Raw genomic sequence first — 25355 nt, 5'->3', positions numbered from 1 at the left:
GAAGCCAAGTGAAAATGGAGCACCTAGGTAAGAGAGGAGGAAGAAAATAAGGGAAATCACTCCAGGCATCACAAGTGACACCAGGAAAGGATGCACCTTGCAAAAACCCTGCTCTCACTTTGTAAAGACCTCACAGCTCTCCGCAGAACATAACAGGAGGTGGTGAACAAGCAGCTTCAGGACAAGCCTGGAGGCTTCAGTTACTGATTAAGTCTGCTGTTTTGTAACATTTTTAAGACAGTCAGATAAGGACTTGCCCCTCTTTTCACTGCAGCAAATAGCAACATTCCCATTGACTTCACAGAAGCAAACCCTGAGGCACTTCCTTCTCCTGTGAAACCATCTCTCTGAAGTCTATGTACTGTTAATGCATTAATCCTTGTGGTGCTGAACACAAAAGTTGCACAAAATAAATATGCAATCTGTGGGATTATCCTCTATCTTTTCTTTCTGTATAGCCTGAGATGTTTTGGGTTTCTGCATGTATATCTTGGGCTTTGGGAGAAAGTGAATGGGAAAACATAGGTCACCAGTGGGAAGAGACACCTTTTCTCAACCTGACTTATCTTACTTCTTTCCCTGTTGCTTTCACATCATTCCTGACTGTCTTTTGCCTGCCTCTGCTCCTGAGGTTTTCCTCCTATACTCATTCCTTACCATTTGGCCCTTGTCTTTTTCATCCCTAGGTGCTCTGTTTTGATAGCAGCTGTGGTTTCAGTGAACCATGTACCAAAAATCCAACCTCTTTCACGTAAAGCATTAAAACACTCCTTAATGGGTGATAATCCATTTCCTTTCAAATCCATTTTGCTACTTTTATAGAGTTCTAGCCCACTTCGTTAAGACAAGGCATTTTTTGATCTGTTTGCCTTCAGAAACAAATGACTTAAAATATAGAACTCACTCCAAGAGTAAGTGCAGTGAAAGGGATGACAGAATAATAAAGTGGCCCATTCCTCTTCATTTAGTTGCAGACCATGTAGGAGACTCCCCCCAGACTGAAAAGGCCCCAGCCTGTACAAATCTAAATCAGGCAGATACCTCACTCAGCTCACTAGCTACCGACAGAAAGTCCAGGGAACAACTCCAGTTTCTTGGCAGGAAACCTGAACTGCAGCTGGAAAAGGTGACTTACTTTCCAGAGTTCTTAGACTCTGCCAGAAAAAATGCCAACTGAAAATGGTGTCTGCAGGAACAAACTGCAGAACTACTGCAGAACTGAGGAGCTACTCAAGTTATCACACAGCACTGCCATAGGCATCCATGCCACCAGCAGGTGGGAACTTCCAACTGCTACTCCTCTGGGCAGACCTGAACAACCAACCTGAAATTTAATTGTTCTATAACCCATTCTTGTTCTTACTCCCCTAAAACATCCCATTCTCCTCTGCAGGAGGGTGGCCCAATATTTGTGTCTAGCATCCGGCCATTCTCTGTCTTGCACATTTTTTCTCTCACTCTCATAAACACACAGAGAAGCTGAGATCCAGTTCAGCCTCTCCTCACAGTATTACTGAGACGGTAGCTCTGGAATAATGAATTAGGGAATGGTGAATAAAGGCAGCAAAGCCCCGAAGGGATGAGGCCCATTTCCTTGCTGCTGCCTCCTGCAGAGCTAAGGCATGAGTAAGGAATCAGAAACCAAACTGTCTGTTACTGATGAAAAGCTCTGGCCAATCCAGCACCACCACGTAACATTCAAAAAAGGAGACATGATGATGGAGGGGAGGGAATCATACATTCATTTGGACAGCTGGTGGCACTGAAAGAGCAGGCAAGGATAGTGGTGGGATGAAGAGATGCCAGATTCTGTTATGGAGTCACGCTCTTCTGGCAAATTGTCTGGTAAAGGTCCTAGCCCACAAATTTTTTTATCTACCAGTCCTTTTACACAGATCTACCTGCACAAGTGTGTGCTGAGAGGGGAAACTGATGATCCACACCCATAAAGCCACCGCAAATGACAGTACTGTTGCTACCCATTCTCTTAGAGATTTCTGCAGCTTTATTCCTATCTTTTCTGCTATAAAATGTCAGAAATGTATTGGAACTTAATAATACAATTTTGATCTTTCCTGCCAGATGGATGTTCACATATTATGTTAGGGGTTTCAAATTCTTCAACCTGTTCCTAAGGAGACAGATGACCTATGCATGCTGGTGAAATGTTGCTTCCTCATTTCCACTGAATAAATCACTTCAAAAGATGATTTAATCTTCTGGTAAGGTATCTCAAACTTAGCTTAGTCCAGCAAGCATTTCCATGTAGCTTCCTGGAACACTGGCTATCATAAATAAACACTGTGATCTTAACTAAGAGTGAGATATCTGTGTTTTCTGTATTAGATATTATTACAGAGAAAAAGATCTTGTACTGCATAGTAAAAATCTAACCACAGGTGTCAAAATAGGATCTGACATGAATCAAATAGTTCAATACATCTGGATAAACTTTTAGTGCCAAGTTGCCTTTTCTGTGGCTACCTTCTTCTACAGTGCAAAAACATGAGGCATGAATTGGAAAATAAATGTCTCCCCAGCACAGCACTAGACTGAAGACATACAACTACAGCATGTAGGGAGCCAGCCATTCCTTTGGACAGCAAAGGATACTGGCAGAATGGGCAGGGATAACTGGCAAACTTGGCTTGAACTCTTTAGAACCACTGACTTATCTTACTTGTTGTGATCCACCCATTTTGAATGAGTATGTGATCTCTCAGGGGGTCTTCTTCCTTTGGTCTCTCAGCTGGGCCACAATTTGAACTGGAGAGAAATCTGAGCCATGCTCAGCAAAACCAGCAGCCAGCAGATTTTCCAGGAATGTTAATAAAACCCCCTTGTTTTGACCACCTCATGGTGTGGCAGTGCTAACAGAGCCTTTCAGCTGGGAGGGCAGTGTGTGCTTTTTTCTGAAGGTTTTGACACCAATATTTCTGCCAACAGTTGCAACTTTTTGGCTGCAAATCATCAACCTCCTCTTCCATCAAACAGCTACTTTTAGAAGTGGGATTACTCTAATTAATGCCAATATGGGTCAGGATCACTTCCAAGAACACCAAGTCCAGGTATTTGCTGCTGTTACTAACACAAAAACAGACTCTAAATGAGCACTCACAAAGATACAGGCTGCAATTGCAACCCAAAGGTGATGCAACCAGTTTGAAACTACAAAATGTTTCCTAACTTCTCAAGCAGATTGGAATACTACTGGCATGGCCTTGTGTCTGTATGAATCAAACTGTGATTGCTGGATGCTACAAAGAGAAACCTTTACTGCAGTGTGGTTCTCTGAGGACACGAAGCCATGGCCAGCAAGCTCAGACAGCTCTGAATAGGAAAAATGTCAAGTCCTAAACACCGGAAGCAAAAGGGATGAGAGAGATGCACTGATGAGATATTAAAGGCAAGTGGATGTGCTGTGCTTCTGGTTTGATCAGATCATTTTGGTGATAGCCACTGGTACCCACAAGGAACCAAAAAGCTTCTTGTTTAACTCTGATGCCAGGAATCCAGGTTTTCAGTTGTAAGCAGCAATACAAAATAAATGTTTAAAAGTAAATACAAGGCCTTCTTTCCAGCCTGCACAGGGTTATGGTCCAAGATTCTGCAGGAGTGTATGGTTGTGCAGTGCCTAACATGACAGCATCATCTGACTGGAGCTGCACCAGTTATCCAAACTAACCATTTCCTCCTCTTATCATCACCCTCTTTCCATGGAAGTGCCACTGATGTAACTGAAGACTTCACTGAGAATCATCAGGGATGGAGAATAAGAAGCAAAGATTGCCTTACTTACAAGTAAAATTCATCCTCAGATAGTGGCAGTGTGAAGACTGGGAAGTTTACAGTCTTCCTGGGTTAATCTCAGAAGCCAAAGTGGAGGAAAAGGCAGGCTTTTCAGAGCTTCCTGTCAGCTTCCAGCACCTTGGCAAAACATACTTACCAAGGACTCCAAAAAACCGGGAATGGGTGGGAAGGGGAGCTATCAAAGGCTATATACAGCCCTACCATGAAATCAATCACCCAAAGAAATTCTCAGCTCACTAAAGGAAAGACTTGAAGTCACTAAAATTTGTGAAGAGAGACTCTTTGCTGACCAAGGACTATTGAAATGGCATCATGGGCTTCCGTGTGGTGTGCATCAATGGCTCCAGATCCAATGAGTTCAGTGTACAATAAATGATACTTGCTTTCTAATTCCCAGCTTTGTGGTTGAAGCTGGAGGGCTTTTCAGTTTATGTATTATCTTGATTTTCATTTTTAATGTAAAGGCTCTGCAGAACCTATTAGAACCTTAATTATACAACCTATTCTTCAGTGAGATAGACATAAATACCAGATTAGATGGTAATAAACAGTTCTCTCAATCCTGCTTCAAAAGAAACAGAATCCAGCTTGTCCTTTTACAGCTGTGCTGATTTTATAAGGCTTAACGACAGCACATAAAGTGGTAAAGCTTATTTGTCACTAAACTGATTTGGCTGAGAATACACACAGGAATAGATCAGCTAAAGCATCACTCCTGTAGATGTTTTTCAGGTTACAGCTGCATTTTATATGTAAATATTTTAATTTTTACAAGGTAAATTTAATCTTATGAACAGGCTTCAAGGAAACCAGTTTAGTCTTCCTGGCAACAGCAATGCCCATTCCCCTGCTGAGATGGGTGAAAACATAAAATGAAATATTTCACCCCAGCATGCATTTCAATTTATTATAAGCCACATTCTTTTCTTCTATTGTGAAATACTATAGGTTGGCAGCAGTTTTCTGGTTTGCACAGGTAGGGTTGGTAGAGCAGCAGTTGTGTCATTTGGATATTGACAGCTCCTATGACAAACCTCATTGTTCAACATTAACTTGTTTCTCAATGCCACTGACTTTATGCAAAATCACTCCTCAGACTGATGACCACTGCTAGCAGAAGATGAGATAACATTTAAAGGACTAAACGAATTTTCCTTGCTGTTGATTACAGCATTCAGTGGTTTATAGTGGGTGAAAACATGTTCCTCATTCCCACCAGAGCTTTCACATGGCTGAGCCAGGCTAAAGAACTTGATCAGCTCTCCCTACTACAGTGTTAACTCTTTTGGCAAGAATGACCTCCTGTGCTCAGTGTCAGAATAGGAAACAAGAGGGTCAAAACCCCCAGAGAATACAGTTTTTCTACACTATTTGTTATTACTAGATGAACATTGTGTTAACATCATGGAGGGTTCTCATCTTCAGAACCACAGAGAAAGGTTTGCCAAAAATAGGCAAATAGGCTAAAAGCTCACATGGTTCCCTTTCACTCCCCTGTCTAAACCATGGGTGAGCTCCAGCAGAAGAAAGCTCCAGCTCCTCACTCCCACAGGAGGGTGGAATTCAGCACAGTGCAGTCACCACTGCTTACACTGTTTGTGAGTTCACCAACAGGAATGTGATTTAAAGGAAGCAGCTCCATTAAACTCCTATAGACCATCCTATCTCCTCTCTCTCTGGGCTGTAGCTGCCACAAAACAGTTTCCCTGCTGGCCTTCACCTTGTCTTCTGTGTCCCTTGTTGGATTGCTGCTGACACAGTGACAGCTGGAGGGCCTGCATGAACTGTGAGTTCACGAGCAGTGATCTTTCTATCTGGAGAATGCAGGGTGCTGCCTGGTTATCTCCATAGCTCAATTAACTTGCAAGCAATCAGCAGAATCAGCATTTTGTATTTTGTATGATGTGAATGCCAGATTCCAGGCAAGAAATGAAGTCTTGAGGAAGAAGAGGAATTTGCGGTCTGATGACTTCAAGGAGCTAAAGGTTGGAAATTAGTGTTCATAAGATCAGAAAAGTCACCTAAGAAATCAAATGAACTCCTATCTGAGCAAATGAAAAACTCCCACCAGCAAAGCTGCAATTAAGGGAAAGAGATTGCCTGAAACACAGGCCAAATTCTGCCTCAGTCACACATGCATAAACCTAGTATTATCTCCATCATGACGACTTCCCTTTATGGTTACAGACTTCAGAACAACTCCAGAACAACTTTCTTCAGTTAATGAAGAGATAGTGTGGCAGGTGCAGGTCCAGCTGGAGAGCAGCACCAGCTCAGTGAACACTTTCCTACCATCTTGTCATCCCTTTCACAGAGATATCTGAACTCAACCTAGATACCAGGATGGAAATCTAAAGAGAACAGAGTTCTCTCATACAGAATCTTTCTGTACAAGACCTGAACAGTAAGACAAAAACATCTCTCTTAGTATTTAGGCATTTCCACTTTTGTATTTGGACCAGTGAGTAGAGGCACAAGTACTGAAAGAAAGACGACCAGTCCATGTGTGCAGGGAGGGAAGGGAAGGCTAGGGACAAGTTAACCAAAATTCACGTAAGCCCAAGCAAGCTGAGCTGAAAGTTTTGCAGAAAACTTTTTTCTCTTATTCCTAGCAAAATTCCAAATCTTCAGCAGGTTCACTACTCCTTCAGTTAGACACACAACATCCTTCCCCAAGTCCAGAGGGGAGCTATGACAGTTTACTTTAGCCAAGTGTCTGACATAATTTGCTGTGTGTCTTAGGGAGAATTTAGAAGTGTCACACCCCAAGGACATCTGGGGAAGAAGGGGGAGGATGCAAAATGGAGTTAAATAACACAGCATTCCTGTCTCAACAAATAGCAGGAAACCAAGGGAGACAGCAGCTAGCAGGGCAGCATTCAGCTTCACTGCAGAAAAGGGACTGAAGAGTCATGAACCAACAGCAGCAAGTAAAGAAAAGAGGAAACAAAAATCAGGAGAGAAAATCACTGGCCTGGGTTACAGTGAAAGAGGGTATCTCAAGTGTAACACCACACGTTTGTGCCATGAAGGGGAAAGCTGTGGTGGAGCCTGTGCATCTGTGCATGGATGGGGAGGAACAGAAAAAGGGATATGTGCTTGTGCCCTCCAGGTGAGTGAAAGACATAGAGGGTTGTTACAGGGTGGGGAGTCTCGAAAAGAGCGTGGGGGAGCAGGGACAGGGACAGGGACGGGCAGGAGGTGCAACAGGACAGCACGGCGCATTGTTATGTTGCTCAGCAGGGGCTGGGGAAGGTGGAAAGGCACAAGGGAAGGAAGTTCTTACCACATTTGGAAAGTCTGCCAGTCATCAACTCCATACAGTTAGTGGTGTCTGGATCATAGAGCGGAAAGAGGAGGGAGGGAGGGAAAAACATAAAAAAAGGTTTCCATACCTCTGTGCATAAAGTAGTAACTTAGCACATTATTACCTGAAGCAGGAAACATACACACATCTTGGTGTTTACACAACCCAGGCCAAATTCTGCCACCAACTCTATGCCAGTGCAAACCTGGCCCTGTGACTGAGAGTGGAGCTGCTTCAGTACTGCTGCCTCCACTCACCCCTTTATCGTGGCTGGAGGTATTTATGAGATGTGGGAAATACTCTGCCATCACATTAGCAAAATATAAGCCTTGAATGCAGTGTTTCACCTGGCTAGCTTTGCAAATTAGCCTGCAACAGCCAGGAAACGCTCAGCCAGCTCATATATCTACATCAAAAACCTGGAGAGAGGGAAGAAATCTAGCCCTGTGCTATTGCACATGGAGTGAGGCTACTTGTACAGCTCAAAATCATCTTTTAAACCCCAAAGGATAATGTCAAAGTTTCAATCTAACTCTCCCACTTAAATGTAATCTCTTACTGCTCTTGCTTTCAAGGTCAGTATTCACAGGCAATAGCAGCACTTCTGGAAAGGGTGGCAGAATCTGGCCCTAAGACATTACTGTCCACTTTGTTTACAGCTCCCATTGCCACAGACTCTGGGTGCTCCTTATTCAGGTGCAACAGGCAGAAGGAGCTCCACATGTCAGCTTTAAAACAGAAAGGCCCAGCTCAGCTGGACTCTTCCATGTGGAACCTGCTGGCAAGCTAGATCTGCTGCTGTCAGCCAGGATTCCCTTGCATTTGGGATCTAAATCAATGTGTTCCTGGGCATTGCGGAGCACTCACTGCTGAGCAGGTGGCTACCAGTTAAAGCACTCAGATCAGTCTCAGATCTCCCCTTGCCTGGGCTCTTGAGGAACACTTGGGTTTTCAAGAAATAGGTTTCTTGGAAAAATGCACACATGTGCTGAAAATCCCTAATTGCCAGGAAGCTCTAACTACTCCCTATCTGCTATAAAGTCTTCAGGACAGAGGGGAAGATAATTTCTCAGCATTCCTCCCCTTAAATATTGAGAAAAGTAATTTCATTAGAGGAGGAATATGCTAGGGTGAGCTGAACTCATGCCAGAAGAGCATGGATATGCATCTCTGCTGATGCAGCCAGGCTGGTGCTGCACAGGTCATCTGGGAAGCAGGGAGCAGAGAGGGCAGCTGCTTGCTCCAGTGACACTGGTCAGAGCATCTAAGCAGGGGTCACATGCTCTCTATGCCCAAGGCCAAAGGTGGGCTGGCAGAGGTCAGTGGGAGATGATACCCATGGAAGTTCTCTCAGAAAGACACAAGATTGAGAGAAAGAGGAAGAAGGATGGAGGTGAAGGAGAAGAGAACATTCAAGATCTAGAACAACAGAGGTGTCAGACAGGCCAGGAGTTTACCTGCCTTTGAAATGCTTTCCCTGGTCTGGCAGCCAAAGAATTCCACATACAATACAATTTCAGTACATTTCTCCCTGAAGATGCCTAGCAGGTTTGAGAAGTGCCTACAGCTGCTGATTGAGTCAATGACTAGAAGTCACACTCATGGTCTGTATAATTCTTTTTTCTTTACTAACTTGGAGAACTTTGTTGTCTTGTGCCTCTTAGGGGTTCCTGTCCAGCCCCCTCAGAGTCACTACCTTTTGCTGTAATGCAGAGTGATGCAGATCTACAGTGGTAGACCCCAGAGCATTCACACAACCATTAGCAGAACTTAGAACTCAGAAAGAATACATAAAGAGCAAAGAAAATCTCAAATATGACCAGAAGACTGTTTCTGACTCCCCGCTCCAACACCTGGAATTTTCCCCTCAGGTGTATCCAGACTGACTGGCCATACAGTAACCAGAAATCTGGAAACAAAAATGTAGTATTTGAATAATGTCAGAGCAGGAAAACATTGTGTAAGATCCTCCTGAAATTGGTATTTCGGTTTCATTCCTCATTTTAAGAAATTAAAGAGTAATCATGTCTCCTTAAGTTAACACTGCCTTTTTTCTTAAGTCTTTTGCAGTCGGCACAGCTCTCTTTGGTTCTTAAAGCCAGTTGTGTCACAGGTCTACACACATTAGTTGTGTGATTAGAATACAAGCTGACAGACCTACACACAAAAAAGGGATTGTAACAGAGGCTTTTTGACAGCTGAATATCTTGGGCTCTGGAGCCCATTTGGTTCCCCAAAAAAGTAATTTTGTATAATTCTGTAATTTTTTTTGTTATAGAATTAGTTTTGACAGATAAGAAAAATTTTCTGAAATATGAGACCATGGAAAAAAAATCAAACTAACACTAAGAAAACTTCTGATTTGTCTTTCTCAAAACTTTTATGCACAATTAGGCTTTGAATTATCCATATTGTCAGGGCTAGTCCCAGGAACCGCACAGGAATTAATTTTTATTCGTAGTGTCTTTCCAACACCTGATCAGATTGTTTTTCCCCAATTCCTCAGGCAGAGCCAGAGCTCATACTGCATCACTTGGAAGACAGTGTAGATGTGTCTTCAGCTTCTCTTTTAGAATATTTACTTTAATACTTCTTTCATTTCCATCCTATTGTAACATCTGCTTTAGTAAATACTTTATGTGAAAAAGTACCCCATTATTTTAAAGCAGAATTTTTATTCTAATTGGAAGTCTCAGGATTCTAGCCAGTCAGCTTCTCCTCATGGATAGTAATCCATAATCCAGTGACTGTGGGATCCAGGTGTTATGAGAAGTGAATAAAGACAGGGCCCAAAGGCTTTAACTGTCTGAGAAGCACTGATGGGTCATGTAACTGCATTTTTAATGTGTCCTGTTCATTTTACAAATTAAAACATAGTGGCAGTGTCAGCTCTCAATCCTTCTGATGATAAGGCAATTCCTTATTTTATAGGAATTGCTGGGAGTCACTCACATTTTGGATTTGACCAAGAGTCTTTCATAAATGACACCCAGTTCATCTCACTAACAGATGGCAAATGCTTTGGTTGAAATAAGACCTCCCTTCAAAAGGCCAAACAAGCTCTGAATCCTTTAAAAACTACTAGTGCTCTACAAATTTTTCTTTCCCAATTTTCTTTATTCTTTAATTTCTATCCTACACAGATGTCACAAGGAAGCTGCCTGGTTTGTGACGCTTCTGATATCTCTGAGACCCATCCCAGCCCAGGAAATCTCACCCAAACAGCTGCTCCTCTGAGATCTCCAGATCCAGGGCTGGATCCCAGAAAGCACTGAGCAGCTCCTGCCAGATGCTCACAGCCCCCAGGAAACACCTCCACTAAGGGACATGATGTCAAGGGAGCCACCAGCTCCTCTGGTCCAAGGCAGTTATCATGCAGATTGAAATCCCCCAGTGTTTCTGTGCTTATTTGAAATTCTGTTTTCTTATCAAGACTCTGGAGAGCTTGGACTTTTTTCTACATGCTTTATTTCTGGACTACCAGTTAATTTTAATGAAGGCTGCTCAGTAATAATACTGAAGTTGTTTAGCAAAAACACAGTGTTCTGCCAATCCAACCAGGCATTACAGGGCACTTTTTGTAGGTGGAACTGTGACAGCAAAATGAAGTCATTACCCTAGACACTACAAGAATGTAAGACATAAAGGGTCACAGAAGACTGCAGGAAACTTCAGACCTGAATGAACCCCAGAAAAAGCTAACATGCAATCCAATTCCAAACTGGCATTTGCAGAGTCCATTTTTTGAATCTGCAGCTGGGAGTTTATCCTGCAAAGCACTTCATTTGCTCCTTACTCCATTTTCCATTTTGGTAAAATCCTTCACACATTTGGAAACTGTAGGTTTCTTACTTCTGTTTTTTTTGATGGCAATTTGCCAGCCTGCAGCTCTTGTGAGCCATAAAATACCTGGAACTCACAGATCAGTGCTCTAGGAAGAATTTGCACTGCCCTGTTTTGAAGCTAGATATGGTCTCTAAACACTTGTTTATGCTGATGACAGGCACTTCTAGCAGTAACAGCGAGATGCTCTGAACTTGGAGATGTCAATAGTTAAAATCTGATAGGAAGCCAATAAATATAATAAAGAAAAAGAATACATTTTACAAGGAAGCTTTAAAGGTTATTTCAGTATTGCTGATTGCCCGGTACATGGGAAAAAAATGGGAAAAAAATCGAATATGTAGCATCCCACACTTGAAAACCAAAGCTCATAGAAGCTCAGAAAATATTAGGGAAATAAAAATTGCTACCCTATGAATGATCACAGATGGCTTTTGCATGCCCCTATTCACCAGCTGCTACTATTACTCTTTCATGCAAAGGCATCAGAGAAAAACAGATCATGATTTAATGGAAAGAGTGCTGGGCTGAAACAAAAGAACAAATCTCAGATATCGTCCTCCATGGAGAGAGATCTTTTTATCCCAGCAAAGGGCAGTCTGCCCAGGGATTACCTAAGCAGAGATTCTAAGGGCCCTGGATGGAGCCATTCATGGACAAGAGACAAGGCTGGCTGCTCTCACAGACAGTGAGACTCCATCCCAAAGGGGCCCTTTCATGGTCTCACTGAGCGTAACGACTTTTGTGACACCAGTAACAAGCACACATGGACAACTACTCTGGGTCAGATCAAAGGCCAAAACCATCTGAGAGTCACACTTGATGATCCTTGTGGGTCCCTTTCAGCTCAGAATATTCTGTGATCAGGTGCTCTGTGTCCCTCAGCAGCTCCACAGACACCCAGGAGTGCAAGAGCAGGCCAAGCATACAAAACACTTCTACCACTGTCTCACTCACCACTGAGATTTCCTGGACCTGCTGTAGTTTCTCTGTTTAGTAGTCCCATGAAAATTTCTCTGCAGGGAGTTATCCAACTTCCCTGTGATTAAGAAGTACTCAGGGGAAGATGAGCATCTGTAAGCCCCTCACATTCAGAACCTGCTTCAGCAAGGAGTTCCACCAGTTCTAGATTACATGAAGACATGTTTTTCAATGGCTTTCTTGGTACTTGGCTTCCACTACCTTATGCTGGCCTCTAGTTTCTTTCATCAGGAAGAAAAAATGAACAATCAATCCCTATTTATGTTCTGTGCAAGTTATGAGTCATAGACCTGGTATTGTCTCAGCAGTTATGGCACAGAGCTCCTGAAACATTAGGATACAAAGCTGGTATGTTGCACTAAATTTGTCCATCGAGACAGTGGATTTTAGAAGCATTACATTAACTTATGGAATGGATTTAATTTATTTACACTTTCTTTCAGGTAAGGAGGGAATCTATTTTCCTGCTTCAGAGTATGCCAGAAGAAATACGCACAGCCAGTCTTAGAAAGGAAAAATGGAAGTGAATGAGGGGGATATATGGAGGAACGGATATTATAAGGTGCTCAAGTGTGACACAGAAACACATCTGCCTAAATCAGGTACATAACAGGCTCACACACACACAGAAATGCATGGGCAACATGACATCTACAAACACTGTTGTCAGCTGGAGGAATGAAAAAGAGGAAAATGCATTCTGAAACCCAGGCAGGCCGGCTCAGGGGGTTGGGATGCTGCACAGCAGATCAGAGGGGCAGCAGAGAGAATGACTCACTGCCACATGTTCCTTAGGCCTTGTTGTTCTGCTTTACACTGAAATCATTAAATCTTCCCCTTCTGCAGGTCTCCCTTTACATGCATGCACCTTTCACAGATTGTTTTCATCATCCCACCTGTAAGAGCATCAGAACTCTGTAAGGCAGGAGAGACAAGACACATAGGATGTGTCTGTGCACAAGGAGCCAGGAAAAGCTCCAGCGCTGAGCCAGTGCTGCTGGTCAGGGGACAGTCCCATGCTCAGAGCCATGGAGGAAGAGAGTCTAAGTGAGGGTGAGCTCAATCTGTTGCAGCAGTAGACTGAACCTGAACAGGGGCCCAACCTCCACAATCCCTATGTGGTGTTCAGAGCTGGCACTATGGGAGGAGAAGAGAAACAGAGAAGACTGCTTTGCTTCTAGTGAGAAATGCTGATTAATTCAATGACAATTTCTAGGAAGATTTTGCACACATTTCCAACCAGACACCCAGCTAAGCAAGGTGCTGAATGTGAACTTTTCTGTCCTTTATCCTTTTACTTCCCCTTACTCCCTTACTTACTTGGCTGGGTATGTGAACTACTGGGCCACCCTACTTTGATGCAAAGGTTGTCTCTTTTTTGGTAACAAACCCTTTATTTCCCTTCCCTTGCTTTTCTCTCTTTCTTGTATGCTGCTCAAACCTAAAATTTTCAGGTTGACTTCTCTCATTTTCAAGATACTCGCATATTCCTGATCAGGTTAGGTGGTGTGATACAGAACAGTTTGATACCCTGTGTTGTGAGCTGTCTTGCCTGGATAAGTCCCCAGCTAAGGGAATTATTATTTTTAAATTTCAAGAGACCATTAATTTTGGTTTTGCTCCATGTGAAGTTATCAGTTCCAGTCTGACATTATAGGTCAGGCTGGGTTTTCCCTGCTAGAACAATATGCTCTCATGTAGCTTCAGGCAGTAAAAATAATATGATTTCTTCATTCCAGAACCAGAGCAAAACTGTAAGTCAGATACATTTTTCATAGCAGAGTATGCCCATAACATTTCCCTCAGTCTTGGTCAGATGAATGGTTTTTATTCCTGCTATAATATGGTTTTCTTAGGGAGATATCCTGCTTCACATGCAAGTGTGCAAGAGGGTTCAAGTTTTTTCTATAGAGCCTCAGTAGCTAGCACTAATTAGGCTGAAGAAGTTAAGAGAGATCATCAAGTTATTTACTTTATAAATACTTTTTTCCTCGCAAGAAAGTAAGGGTACACCTCATTCCTGAAGAAACAAGGAATATCGAATGTTGTCCATGCATCAGGAGTAGTATGAAATATATTTAAAGGATGCTTTCTGATCTCAATCCCCTCAAACCCACTCAGCCCTAGCATTTCCCAGGAGGAATGGCTAGCAGAAAATTCTAGCTGCTTCCTTGAGTTTGATTTAATTTCAAAAGTCCAGACAGCAAAAACCTGAAATCAACCACAGTTATAGTGTCCTTGTTTTTCCTGCTTCTGAACAGAATAACCCATGTCCTGGGCACCATTGTATTCCAGCATGCAGAAGGATCAGGCAGTGCTGGAGGCCAAAAGCAAAGAGGACACTGAACTGAGCATATTTCTCTGTCAGGTACTAGGCATGCACACTTCTATGTGCAGTTAATTTATCTTTGGATGCTAAAGCCACAGTTAGACCAGAAGGATGTAACCCATATGTGCAACAAGCCGAGGACATCTGGGACTTAATTGGAGGATGCAATGCCAACTTAACTCCCCCACTTTTGTCTTGGCTTGTTCACACAAGGGTCAATAACAGAATTTGGCTCTAAAGCATAGTATTTATTTACTTCCTTTTCATCTCCCGCTCCTTCTGCCTCACTATCTTCTGCTGCAGCCTCTGCTCTCCACCTTGCACCTATTTATCTCCAGTACGTGCACATTCTTTCAGCTTTTCTCTACTTTTCCTTCCTTGATGCATTCCCAATAGTGCACATTCTTTCAGCTTTTCTCTACTTTTCCTTCCTTGATGCATTCCCAATAGCTTATCTGCCTTAAGTTTTCAATTTTCACCTTCTTCTTTGTTCTGTCCTTTTAGAGGATAGAAGAGTTACCACAGAGATTTTGTGTGTGTCTGTACAACCACTTCAGTGTTCAGAGTGAACACCTGCTACATAATGATGGGATGAGGCCAGTTTCAGTATTATCAATTCAGGCTGCCTGTACATCCAGATTGATGTCATTGCACAGGGTCACACATGTAAGGCTTTCTCCACCACCACGAGGAATTGAAATTTACTTTTCAAATAGATAAAACAGAGCTTCTGCAGAACCTTAGTATATAATTTGTGCTACCACAGTATTGAGAATTGGATCACACTCCTGGAAACTATTAGCCACCTCCTGACCACATGTTAATGGCTAAGTTAAAAGTAGCTCTCAAGTTTGTTCAGGGACCCACTGAAGCTGGAGGTTTCTAAAGTACGCCTGAAGGGTTTGAAAATCAAGTATCCTCTAGAGCATGTCCCTACTCTGGGAGTTTCTGGAACTGGAGAAAATCTGGAAGATCTGTTGATGATGCAGCTTTTGATGGAGAAGTGGGCAAATGGCTCTTTGGGCGGGCAGAGGGCAGAAGCTGTTCAACTGGGGAATGCGCTGGGAGCACTGGAAGGGAATGAGAAACGGAGGAGTGGGGTGGGAGCAGGGAGTTACTGCTCTGTCTGAATGGAGCTCGATTTTTTTTGCTGTAATCAGAGGGATGTCTCCCTCAGCCTCCTGCTACGAGAGGCATTTCACCTTCCTGTCCCTGCTGAAGGTGCTGGACGGTAGAAGCCACTTACCTGATAACTGCTGCACTGAAGGCTGGTCATGTGTGCTTAACAACTGTGCCTGAATGGTTTCTACTACCCTCTTAAAGCGACGGCTTGGACCTGCCAGGAGAGAAGAGGCACAAGCAGCTGTGAGAGCAATGGGAGCCAAGCCCACACACAAGGCTGCAGGGAGAGGATCACGAGCATCTTCCCTTCAGTCTTGTCCCCAGAGGTGTCCTGACTGTGTATCTGTCCTTCAGCCAAAGGGGCTATGGTGTGCTGGGCTCAACAGGAAGAGGAATGGCTTTGGGGCTCCTTTTGTAAAGACAGAAAAGGTGAAGGGGTCTGTTTCCTTGTTGCAACCCCGGTGGGGGACATGTGGCCACCCAGAAGAAAAGGGTGAGTGCATGTTTCAGTCAGAAGGAAGAAACTATGGCCTCACAGTGCCCAGATGAGACTCTGAGACTTTTGAACACGAAACAGGGAGCCAGTACCATGAGTTACACCAAAACTGGTGTGCAAAACAGCCATTTTAGCACTAATCATGGCAGTGCCAACTTCACCTCTTTGGGAATCTCCTTCCCTCCCTGCATTTCCATCACTACCACCACCATTTTTGTTCCTAATGTCCTCCTTGCCCCTGACTGAATTTTCCTGAGGTTAAGCCAGTTATAATTTTTCCTCTGGCAGAGCAATTTGCAGGCTTCTATTATCAGCAAGGACCAAGGCAGCTGGCACCCATTTTAGAGCTTTGCCATGGTTACCTGATAAGAGTGTGAAAGTGACAGAGTAGATCCCGTTCTCCTTTTGCGCCTCTCCGCCTTCTGTATATGTTATGTCCACCTGGAACTTCACTGGCTTCTGGAAGACAGCAGGACCTCCTGTGGACTTATATTCTGCACGGAAACTTGTCTGTGAGATGACACTGTGACTGAGACTTGGGATCTGAAAGAGGTTGGTAGAAGCAGAAAGTATAACCAGTGCTAAATGGAAAAAAACCTGCAAAATTCTGTTTATAACAACACACACTTCCAGAATGAGCAACATTTTCTAGATTTGCTTCTGGTCTTGAATTTTTAATGCACAGTGTTCTTGTGAAATCAGTAAGAGAACAGGTTGCTGGGCACCACAGAAGAATGCACAGCTGCTTACAGGACTGACCTAAATTTAAGGGTTGAATATTGGTGGAATACCCAACACACTTACGAATTTACACGTTGCTCAATTTCATACAGTCAGTCTTTCTTGTCCTACTCATCCACCATTTTTGAGAAATGCCTTTTGCTGAGTAAAAGGTGATATTAAGGGAGTGGACAGAAATGTCAGTGGGATATAAAACTGAATATAAAAAACACCTAAGTAGCCTGGTCTGATCTCACAGCTGATCCTGTTTTGAGCAGGAGACCTCCTGAAGGCCTTTCCAAGTTCAGTTGCTTGGTGATTCTGTGATGTCAGATAGACATCAAGACACCTGAAGTGCTTGGGACATCCACAGGGAAAGGATGCCTGCAAATAACTCACCCAAACTTCTGTAAATATGTAAAAGAACTCTGAGAAGCTTTGTGACATCATGCAACATCTGTGTATTTAGAACCACTGTGGAATTTCATAACTTCCTAATTTTCAAGCAGTTACCTTTCACACTTTCCTCCAAAATTTAACAACATACTCATATTCTATTTATTGCTTCATAAAGGACCAGATTAAAAGAAAAATAAATAAATTACTTGGAAATCTGTCTCTAATCTCTAGGAGGAGAAAAATGAAGATGAGCTCTTTGAGAAGCTGACTTTAAGGGGTTAATTAGCTGCCTATGACAATGCATTGAAATTTGGATGTTGCTGTAAGAGACAATTCACTGGTTTTGTACACAAGTCCCTACATCACACCTAAGCCACACGTGGGGTACACAGAGGATCACCAGTACAGACAGGAGAACACACTACACAACAATACAAACCCAAAAGCACAGATAAATGCATGAAATTGATAGAGTAACATGGCTGCTTACAACCAGCCTGGGATGGACACCAGTGTCTGATGCCCACTACTGGAATGCACTTACTCCTTGTGTGCTTGTACAGTAACAAGGGTTACTGATATTTTTTTGAAGAAGTTAATTGCAGAATCACAAAGACTAAAATGGAGTTCAGTATTTTGTGGAAAAAAATCAATATAACAAACTCTATAAGAAATTAAGTTTCCTTCTCTTAATTCTATTGGAAAAAGTCTAATTATGTTGTTGACTACCTTGAATTGAAAAACCTCTTGAAATACCTTTGCTGTCCTGGCTTTTTCATCATGGTACCTCTAGATAATGAGAAAAAGGACTTTCTATAGGAAAACAAGACAATTTCTCCCTGCTTTCTTCACATCTGCAACAACTGAAACTCTGGACACCAGAAGAAATGACCCTTCTTTCTGCCTTACAGCACTGAAGTGGGGATTTAAAGTAACAAGTGCAGATGTAAGACAGGCCTTTTGTCTGGCTGAAGTGGTGGAGGGCATACCCATCAAAGGGAAACCCAATCTGCTGCTCAGCCAGCGACTGCAAGGCTGATTTGACAAAGCAGCAAATCACTGTCTTGATACTGTGCCAGCAGTGTGCTCCACTGCTGTGGAATTCCAAACTCTGGCAACCTGGAGGCCTTGCCAAGAAGGCTGAAATCTTTTCTTACCTTAGAGAGCATTATCTACAGTTAGTAACTCATGCACAGTCCAGTGCAGGCCATGTAAATTAAATCTACAGAGGATGCTTTTGAAGGAGCAGAGCCCCTGTCCAGTAACATGTGGCACATGGAGTCCTGGAATGACCAGTGAGGGATGCCTCCAAGAGGCAGCTGGGGTGACTCACCGAGAGGAAAGCGTGGACTATATCAGCCTTAATGGAGCTTAATGGTTTGTCCTTAATGACCACAAAAATCTGTTCTTCTTTCTCCAAGTTGATGAAGTTACCGAACCAGGATTTTTTGGCAAGCCTGATGTGATGAAAAGAAAGAGATGTTTAGAATATGGAACACTATTTCTTATTTCATACTTGCCCCTAGCTAGGAAAAAAACATTAAAAAACACATGAAAAAGTTTTGATGACACTCCAGATGTGATGATATTACTACTAATAAGTGGGAAATAGTATCACAGAACATCCAGAATGACATTTCACTTGGTGAAAACTGATGAAATGACAGACCACACAGCCTAGGTCTGGCAGCATGTGTCACCAACAGTGAAAAATCAGGAGCAATGGTAACCCTTCTGACTGAGCCAACATACCAGTGAATACTGCATACATAACATACATATAAATGAGGGGACACATTTCTGGTTTGTCTCCAGGGATGTCTCAATTTCTTGTGACAACATGCAGATCCTGGCGACAAAGATTTAAGTTCCTTCCCACCCAATTTCAACTCCTTTGGTTCCTTCCCACCCAACTGCAACTCCTTTGGAAAGATGCTTTTCTAAAGGTGTCCTGGTACAGTCACAAGCTCTTGCTTCTTGAAGCAAGCTGTAGATTTCACTGGAGCTCCAATCTACCAGTGAGTGAAATGCACAATTATACAAGGCCAGGACAAAGACTGTTCTGTTCATCAGCCCCATTCACGGTGTCTATATAGTGTGCGAACTCTAGCCAGCCTACAAAGGAATGAATTTTCAGTATTAAGAAAGGAGATAACGACACCATGCAAGGCACAGTTCAGGCTTTCCACTGACAGCAGTCCAGATCTTCAGTTTGTTCCAGCATCAGGTGGTGGTTTCACCACAAAATGAAATTGCTCTGTTTTTTCACAGTGATCGTATCCGCAAAGATTTGACTTTGCTTATTGTTTAACCATTCCAATGCACTTCATTGACATTGGCTTTTAAGTTAAACAGGCTAAAGGAAGAATGCAGGGACATAAATGTTAATGAGAGACACTATCTAGACCTCAAAGTAGCATCTCTGACAGGTGTGGTTTCGAGAGGAGAAAAGAGACTGCCAGCTGTGAGACACAGCCAAAGACTTACTGGACCAAACTAAACGCAGGGAAAACCACACTTAAATCAGCCATGTTCCAGGAAAGAATTCAGCATGAAAATGTCAGAAATTAAAAGACCTGCCACCAAGAGATTGCCTTTTTTACCCCCTCTACAGCATACTTTATAACACCAAATCCAGTTTGCAGTATGGCAAGCAACAGGATGGACATCCATCACTCAGTGGAAGAAGACAATCTCTCCAGACAAGGAGAGCCATCTGCAAAAGGGATTGCTACATACCAGTTTTCCAGCAGAGCAATAAACAGCTGGAGCAGGCTGCAAGTAGCCTCACTTTCTGAGGCAAAGTGAGGCAGAGGCAGAGGAAGGACAGAGGATATGAAGAGAGAGGAGCAAACTAAGAAAATAATTTGAAGCCTAGGCCTTCAGGATAAAGAACAAAGCTTGACCTCAGCAGTGTCTAGCAACTTGCACTCATTCCCCATCTCAGAATGCTCCATGAATTGTGCAGCGGTGGGCCCACTGCCCATTTAATGCACACAGCAGAAAGACCACACCTGGAAGAGGGCTCAGCTGGGCAAATAATGATTTGCTTCATTTACTGCAGGCAACCAAAAATAAGAGTAGAGAAAGATTCACTTGCAATTTGGTTAAAACAGTGCCCCCCACTCAATTAAAGTGGGCTGGAAACCTGTCACTCCCTAAAATATTCATAGGCAGCTGTAAATAAGCCAGTGAGCCAGAGATTAGCACAGGGAGCAGTAAAGAGAAAGGGCCTCTCATTTAAATGGTCGTTAAGGAGCCAGGGTTAGAGTGAGGAAGAAAATTACATACTAATTAGCTCATGTGTCTCTCACACACCACAACAACTCTGCAAGCCCCTGGAGAGCTGGGGCAATAGCTCCCTGCATGTAAGGGGTCTGTGCTCATTAGTAAATTAGCACCTGGTTATCCATCTAAAACGGCTGCTTGTCCTGGGCTTGGATGTATCATCATCTGAACCAGGGCTGCTGGACGGACTCCAGGGGCCAAGGGGAAGCATGGGCCTGGAAAAGTGTGCTTATTTAATTGCAGGTCTGCCATCTTAAAATATGGCTTTTCATTTTTGTGTTTTCATTAATGGTTTTGCTGGCCCTTCATTTATAGGTCTCTTAACAAGCACAGGTAACAAGGGCCCAGAACATTGGGAGTTTTTTTCCCTGCTCAACATGGTCTGGACGCTCCAAAATCCATCTGGGCTCTTTTCCTTGGTGAGGTTATCACCAGTAATAGCAAGTCTGGAAGATTCACTGCTAGCCTGGGCTGTGCTCCAGCTTGTAAATCATTTGAATTCACTAAAATAATTTTGCTGGTGTCACATAAGACAGAATAGATGCCAGTGGCCTCTCCTGTTTCTGTAATGAGCAGAATCAAGACACAGCACACATGCACTGGTTTTTCTTCCCAAAACTGGCAGAACTAGCTGTACTCATACAGCTAGGGAATAGGTCCACTAAGAAGAGGGGACAGTTTTGGAGTAAATTTACACAATAAATTTACTCCACAATAAAGCCTTTTCTCCTCTTAGAGGGCATTAAGTGCTGCTAACTTGGGTTAAAATGCATATGAATCCTCAGCACCCTGAATGACACGTTCTAGCATTTCTCAAGACCAGGATGTAAGCAGAACAAAATGTACTTAAAATGAAGAATCTTCTCCTACCAAGGCAAACTTCTTAAAGGGGGAGTGGGATAGGCGATATGTGGGGGAGGCTGGGTATGTAGATTACACTAAGGAATCCAATCAGGTGTCCATTTGATGAAAAGCAAAGAAAGTAGCATGAAAATAGAGGCTGGTGCTTTATTACTTCACACCAAATTTAACACTCCTATAATGCTGTTCCTTTCCCTACTTTTGGAGTGTCCGACCACGTAGCCTTCTGTGTTCCCTCTTTGTCTCTGAGCACATGGATCAGTAACCTCCAGAGGTTTACCTGCCTGGCATAAATAGCAGCATTTCTACTCAAGCAAATGGAGCTTTGCAGGTTTAAAGCAGCTGGAGCTAAGTCTCTTTAAATGTCATCTCTAACACATTTTCTAGGGCTTTTTCACATGAGAAAGAACAGCATTACCCAGACATGTCAAAGAGTATTACCTCATCATCAAGTTTGTTAAATGAATGGCAGGCACTGCTGCACCAGACAGAGCTAGGACATGTATTTATCACTCAACCATGAGGTCAATAAAGCTCTTGATAAGGGTATCTTATTTCTTACAGAAAAGAAGAAAATATGGGAAAAAATAAAAAATGTGGAAGTGGGCACTGAGTAACAGACATCTATCATTAATGTATAATCTAGTTCATTATTTTTTATGACTTTTATTATGTTTACTGCAGGGTGCAGCCCAATTGAACTCATTAATTTGGCAATTACACAGAAAAAGAAAAGAGGGCCTTAGGCTTTGACTTGCATCCAAACTGCCTCAAATGATAGGCACTACTTCTCTCCACCAGCTTTTAAAGACTGAGTGGGAAGCAGGGAAGGCAATAAATTAACAGCAAAACTTCCACCAGCATAGATGCAAGGAAGAGAAGAAATTTAATTCTAAAGTTTTCTGTTTTAATGGCTTTAAAAACATGTGAGATGAGAGTATTGTATATTTCTGTGATAGTGATGTGCCAATTTTATGGAATTCTCTCATGCCTCTCTATTAGTAAATGCCTGAAAGTTTTGAAAACACAGTATATTCCACTTTCCTTCCTGAATAACTTTACAAATCTCTACTTCTCTCTCTCCTGAAGTGTTTATCCCTCTTTATCCCTCATTCTGCAGCTATACACATAGAATGTCCATCTCACACCAGACAAAAGCCAGGTCTGGGGCAAGTTGTGAAGACAATACCATTGTCACCATTTATAAAACTTTCAGCTCAAAATTCCCATCCAAAACTCATGAATATTTCATACAAGTCTCTTAACAAGAGGCCAAATTGCCTTGGTTGGCAGGCTAAGTCTATGGGCACTGGGTGCACAAACACAAGCTGTGAAAATAAAAAGGAATAATTTGGCATCTGTTGCATATTAGGAAGTGTTTGGAGCAGCACTCTGGCAGGGACTTCCAAACCTGCCATGCAGTGATGCACATTTGTGCAGTGAAATGGTTGAAATGTACACTGACTTTTAGGAATGAGCCTGGTGAATATGGAACAGCTTCTCCATGTCCCAGTACGGCTGCCTAGAATTAACACTGCATTTACTCTGGCAGCCAAAGATCCCTCTGAATCATCTTAGCAGAGCCTCCTGCATGCTATCCTGAGGATGCAAACTCTCCTGTACTAAAAGGAAGACTTTTTGGTGTACAGTTAGTGCCAGTATCAGCCGCTGATTAGCCTCCCCAGTCCCAAAGAGTGATTGACTTGACAACCAAATGAATGAAGAGAGAAGAAACATGGTACAAACCCAGCAAACTCAGAAAGCTGTGAGAACATGAGGTGGTTACTGGGAGACTGTTTCATCATCTGTTGGCCCCCCTGCCATTACTGAGGTATAGATTTTATGTAGGGTCCTCATCAAAAGAATCATTTCACATCTCTGTCCCACCCACAGGACAACAGGTTACAAACAGATACTGATCCAGAACATAAATATGTCAGCTTATGACATTTAGGCCAAGAAATGATACTGGTATTTGATGGAAAAAGGGCAAAATACTTACTCTGGGGATGATTCTGGGGTTAAATTAGACATCTCTTCTGGTGTAGGTACTGCTCATGCATGGACAGCCAAAAAGAGGGAGGGAGAAAATAAATATGATTCAGTACATCTTCCATTTTCAGCTTGTACACCAATGAAACAATTCTGCACTTGCTTGCATTTGCCCATTGCCTCTGCAGGCTAATTCTGACATTTAAATGCTGGTCATATGTCTCTAGATCTCTCTAGAACAAGTGCTGCATTTCAAGGCTCACTCTGCCCTTAGGTCATTACGTAATCTTGCACTGGCTTCAGTGGTTTCTGGTCCAGACCCAAACACACTGTGCCAATAACTCTGTTGCCACTGCCTCACAGCCCAGCTGGGCACAGCTCAGTCACTGCTGCCATTCTCTGCAGCTCTCTGACCACCTCAGTGGCAATGGCAATGGCAATGACTATCACAGCTCAAAATCCATGGCTGTAATCCTCCTTTCCCATGGGATCACATCCCAGTACCCTGGAAAACCACAAGGTGTTGGGATAGCTGCTGCTGACGTCCAAGGATAAGGCATGTGACTTTGTCTGCCCTTTGCTGGCATGCAAAAAAGCCACCTGGAGCCTGAGGAAGAAAATTTTGCACATCTCAACGCTCTAGAGACTTAGAAAACTGAAGTAGGCCAGCAGATATGAAACCACTGATTGTATTAAGGAGATTTTTGCACCAATTACCAAAGGAGGCAAAAAAAAGCATTAACCAAGATCAAAAAAGCTGTGCTTCAGAAGGACAGCTTCAGCCTATTGCCTCTGGCTGTCTTTTTTTTTTCAGCATAAGGCTCAGCCTGTGGCTGTGGAGAGGCAGTGGAGCACAGCCACAGAGGAAATGGCTGAGCCCTAGGTTCACTTGCAAAGCAAGTGAAGAAACTGAAGACAGATTTTTCTTGCGGTCTAAGAGCCACAACAGGGATAGTAAGAGCTGCGTGGCTGGAGTGTGAAGAGGGCTCAGGAGATGCTGTTACAGCAGGGGCAGTGGCATGACAGAGCCTGCTCACACGTGGGTTAGGGCTTGGCTGATGCTATCACTCTCATTTCCCACAGCAATATTCAGTCCTTGGTACAGAGAATTTGCAAAGTCACAAAGAGGTATGAAATTCCTGCTGAATGTCTGCCCAAATCAGAACCACCCTGGGTGAGTACTGACCTTGTAATTTCCGACGATGGAAGCGAGGAGACCCCAGGAAACTATTCTTGATGGAGTTGAGCCGTGTCCTCCAAGGCATTCCTCCAATGCTGGGGCTGGATGGTGGTGTTGGGTTGGGTGTGCCTGCTGGGCTCTCCTTTGGCGTATGAACAGGTGTCCCCTTGGGGGTAGGGAGGGGACTTCCCCTTGGAGAGGGGTGAGGGGTGACCTGTATGATGGGGATAGATTTGGTGCTTGGGTCAGTACTAGAAGGGAGCAATCTAACAGGAGACATAGGGTTGGTCTGCACTTTAGGAACGGCCAGCTGTGGGTTAAAGCCGGCAGCAGGCGAGCGGCCCTGAGCGTTCTGCACAGGGTTGTTCTGGGAAGAGGGGGCGCTGGCATTGCTGGCAGGGAGTGGGTTGGATTTAGTAGACTGGAGTGGTTTTTCAGCCAATTTGCTCTTGGATGGCAAAGTCTGCGTCTTTGGGTTGGGCTGAAGTGCTGGCTTTGGTTGGAGTACATGTCCAGGCCTGGAGGCGTTCCTACAAGCATCAGGGTCCAAGGAGACTTGGGGTCGGGGAGAGAAAGGGAGGTCGGAGGTCTGAGGGGGGATGAAGAACTTTCTGATAGGCTACGAGACAGACGCAGAGTGTCCATGCACATCAAAAACAGTGAAATACGCAAAGAGCGGGCGAGCAGAGAAAGGAAAGTCAGAACAAAATCCATCCGAGTCACAAAGATGCACCATGTCACAAGGAGACACAGGAGATGGAGGTGAAGGGGCAGTGGGGGGGAGGGATTTTGCAAAGAAACGAAAACAAACAAACAAAAAACAAAAAAAAGACATGCAGTTAGCTGGGAACACGGCATATTCAACAACAGCAGCAGCGGCAGCAGCAAGAACAACAGTGTCATAACAGGCTTCATCATATTAACCAACCACGTGTCAGCAAAGGAAAACAACAGAAAGAAAAGTACAACAAAGAAACAAGGAAAAAAAAAAGAAAAAAAAGGAAAAAAATAAAAAAGGAAAGTAACC

The 25355-nt window shown here is 43.3% G+C and overlaps 1 protein-coding gene across 13 annotated transcripts in view; it reads right to left on the bottom strand.

Annotated features, from left to right (window-relative positions):
• The window catches only part of BRSK2 (BR serine/threonine kinase 2), a 311333-nt gene that overhangs the window by 5727 nt on the left and 280251 nt on the right, over positions 1-25355 (bottom strand). For 6 of the 13 annotated variants that reach the window (XM_074543289.1, XM_074543290.1, XM_074543291.1 and 3 more), the window contains 6 exons: positions 24335-24947; positions 23159-23207; positions 18341-18464; positions 16251-16431; positions 15517-15606; positions 7097-7144 (listed from right to left, as the gene is read on the bottom strand). In XM_074543289.1, coding sequence (XP_074399390.1) covers positions 7097-7144; positions 15517-15606; positions 16251-16431; positions 18341-18464; positions 23159-23207; positions 24335-24947 — 1105 coding nt within the window. The remainder of the gene's footprint in view (positions 1-7096; positions 7145-15516; positions 15607-16250; positions 16432-18340; positions 18465-23158; positions 23208-24334; positions 24948-25355) is intronic. The other 7 variants (XM_074543293.1, XM_074543294.1, XM_074543297.1 and 4 more) reach the window with 2 other exon arrangements.

This window comes from Zonotrichia albicollis, chromosome 6, assembly GCF_047830755.1.
Source record: "Zonotrichia albicollis isolate bZonAlb1 chromosome 6, bZonAlb1.hap1, whole genome shotgun sequence".
Lineage (NCBI taxonomy): Eukaryota > Metazoa > Chordata > Aves > Passeriformes > Passerellidae > Zonotrichia > Zonotrichia albicollis.
Note: the sequence above shows the minus strand (reverse complement) of the source record. Positions and strands in the feature narration are given on the sequence as shown.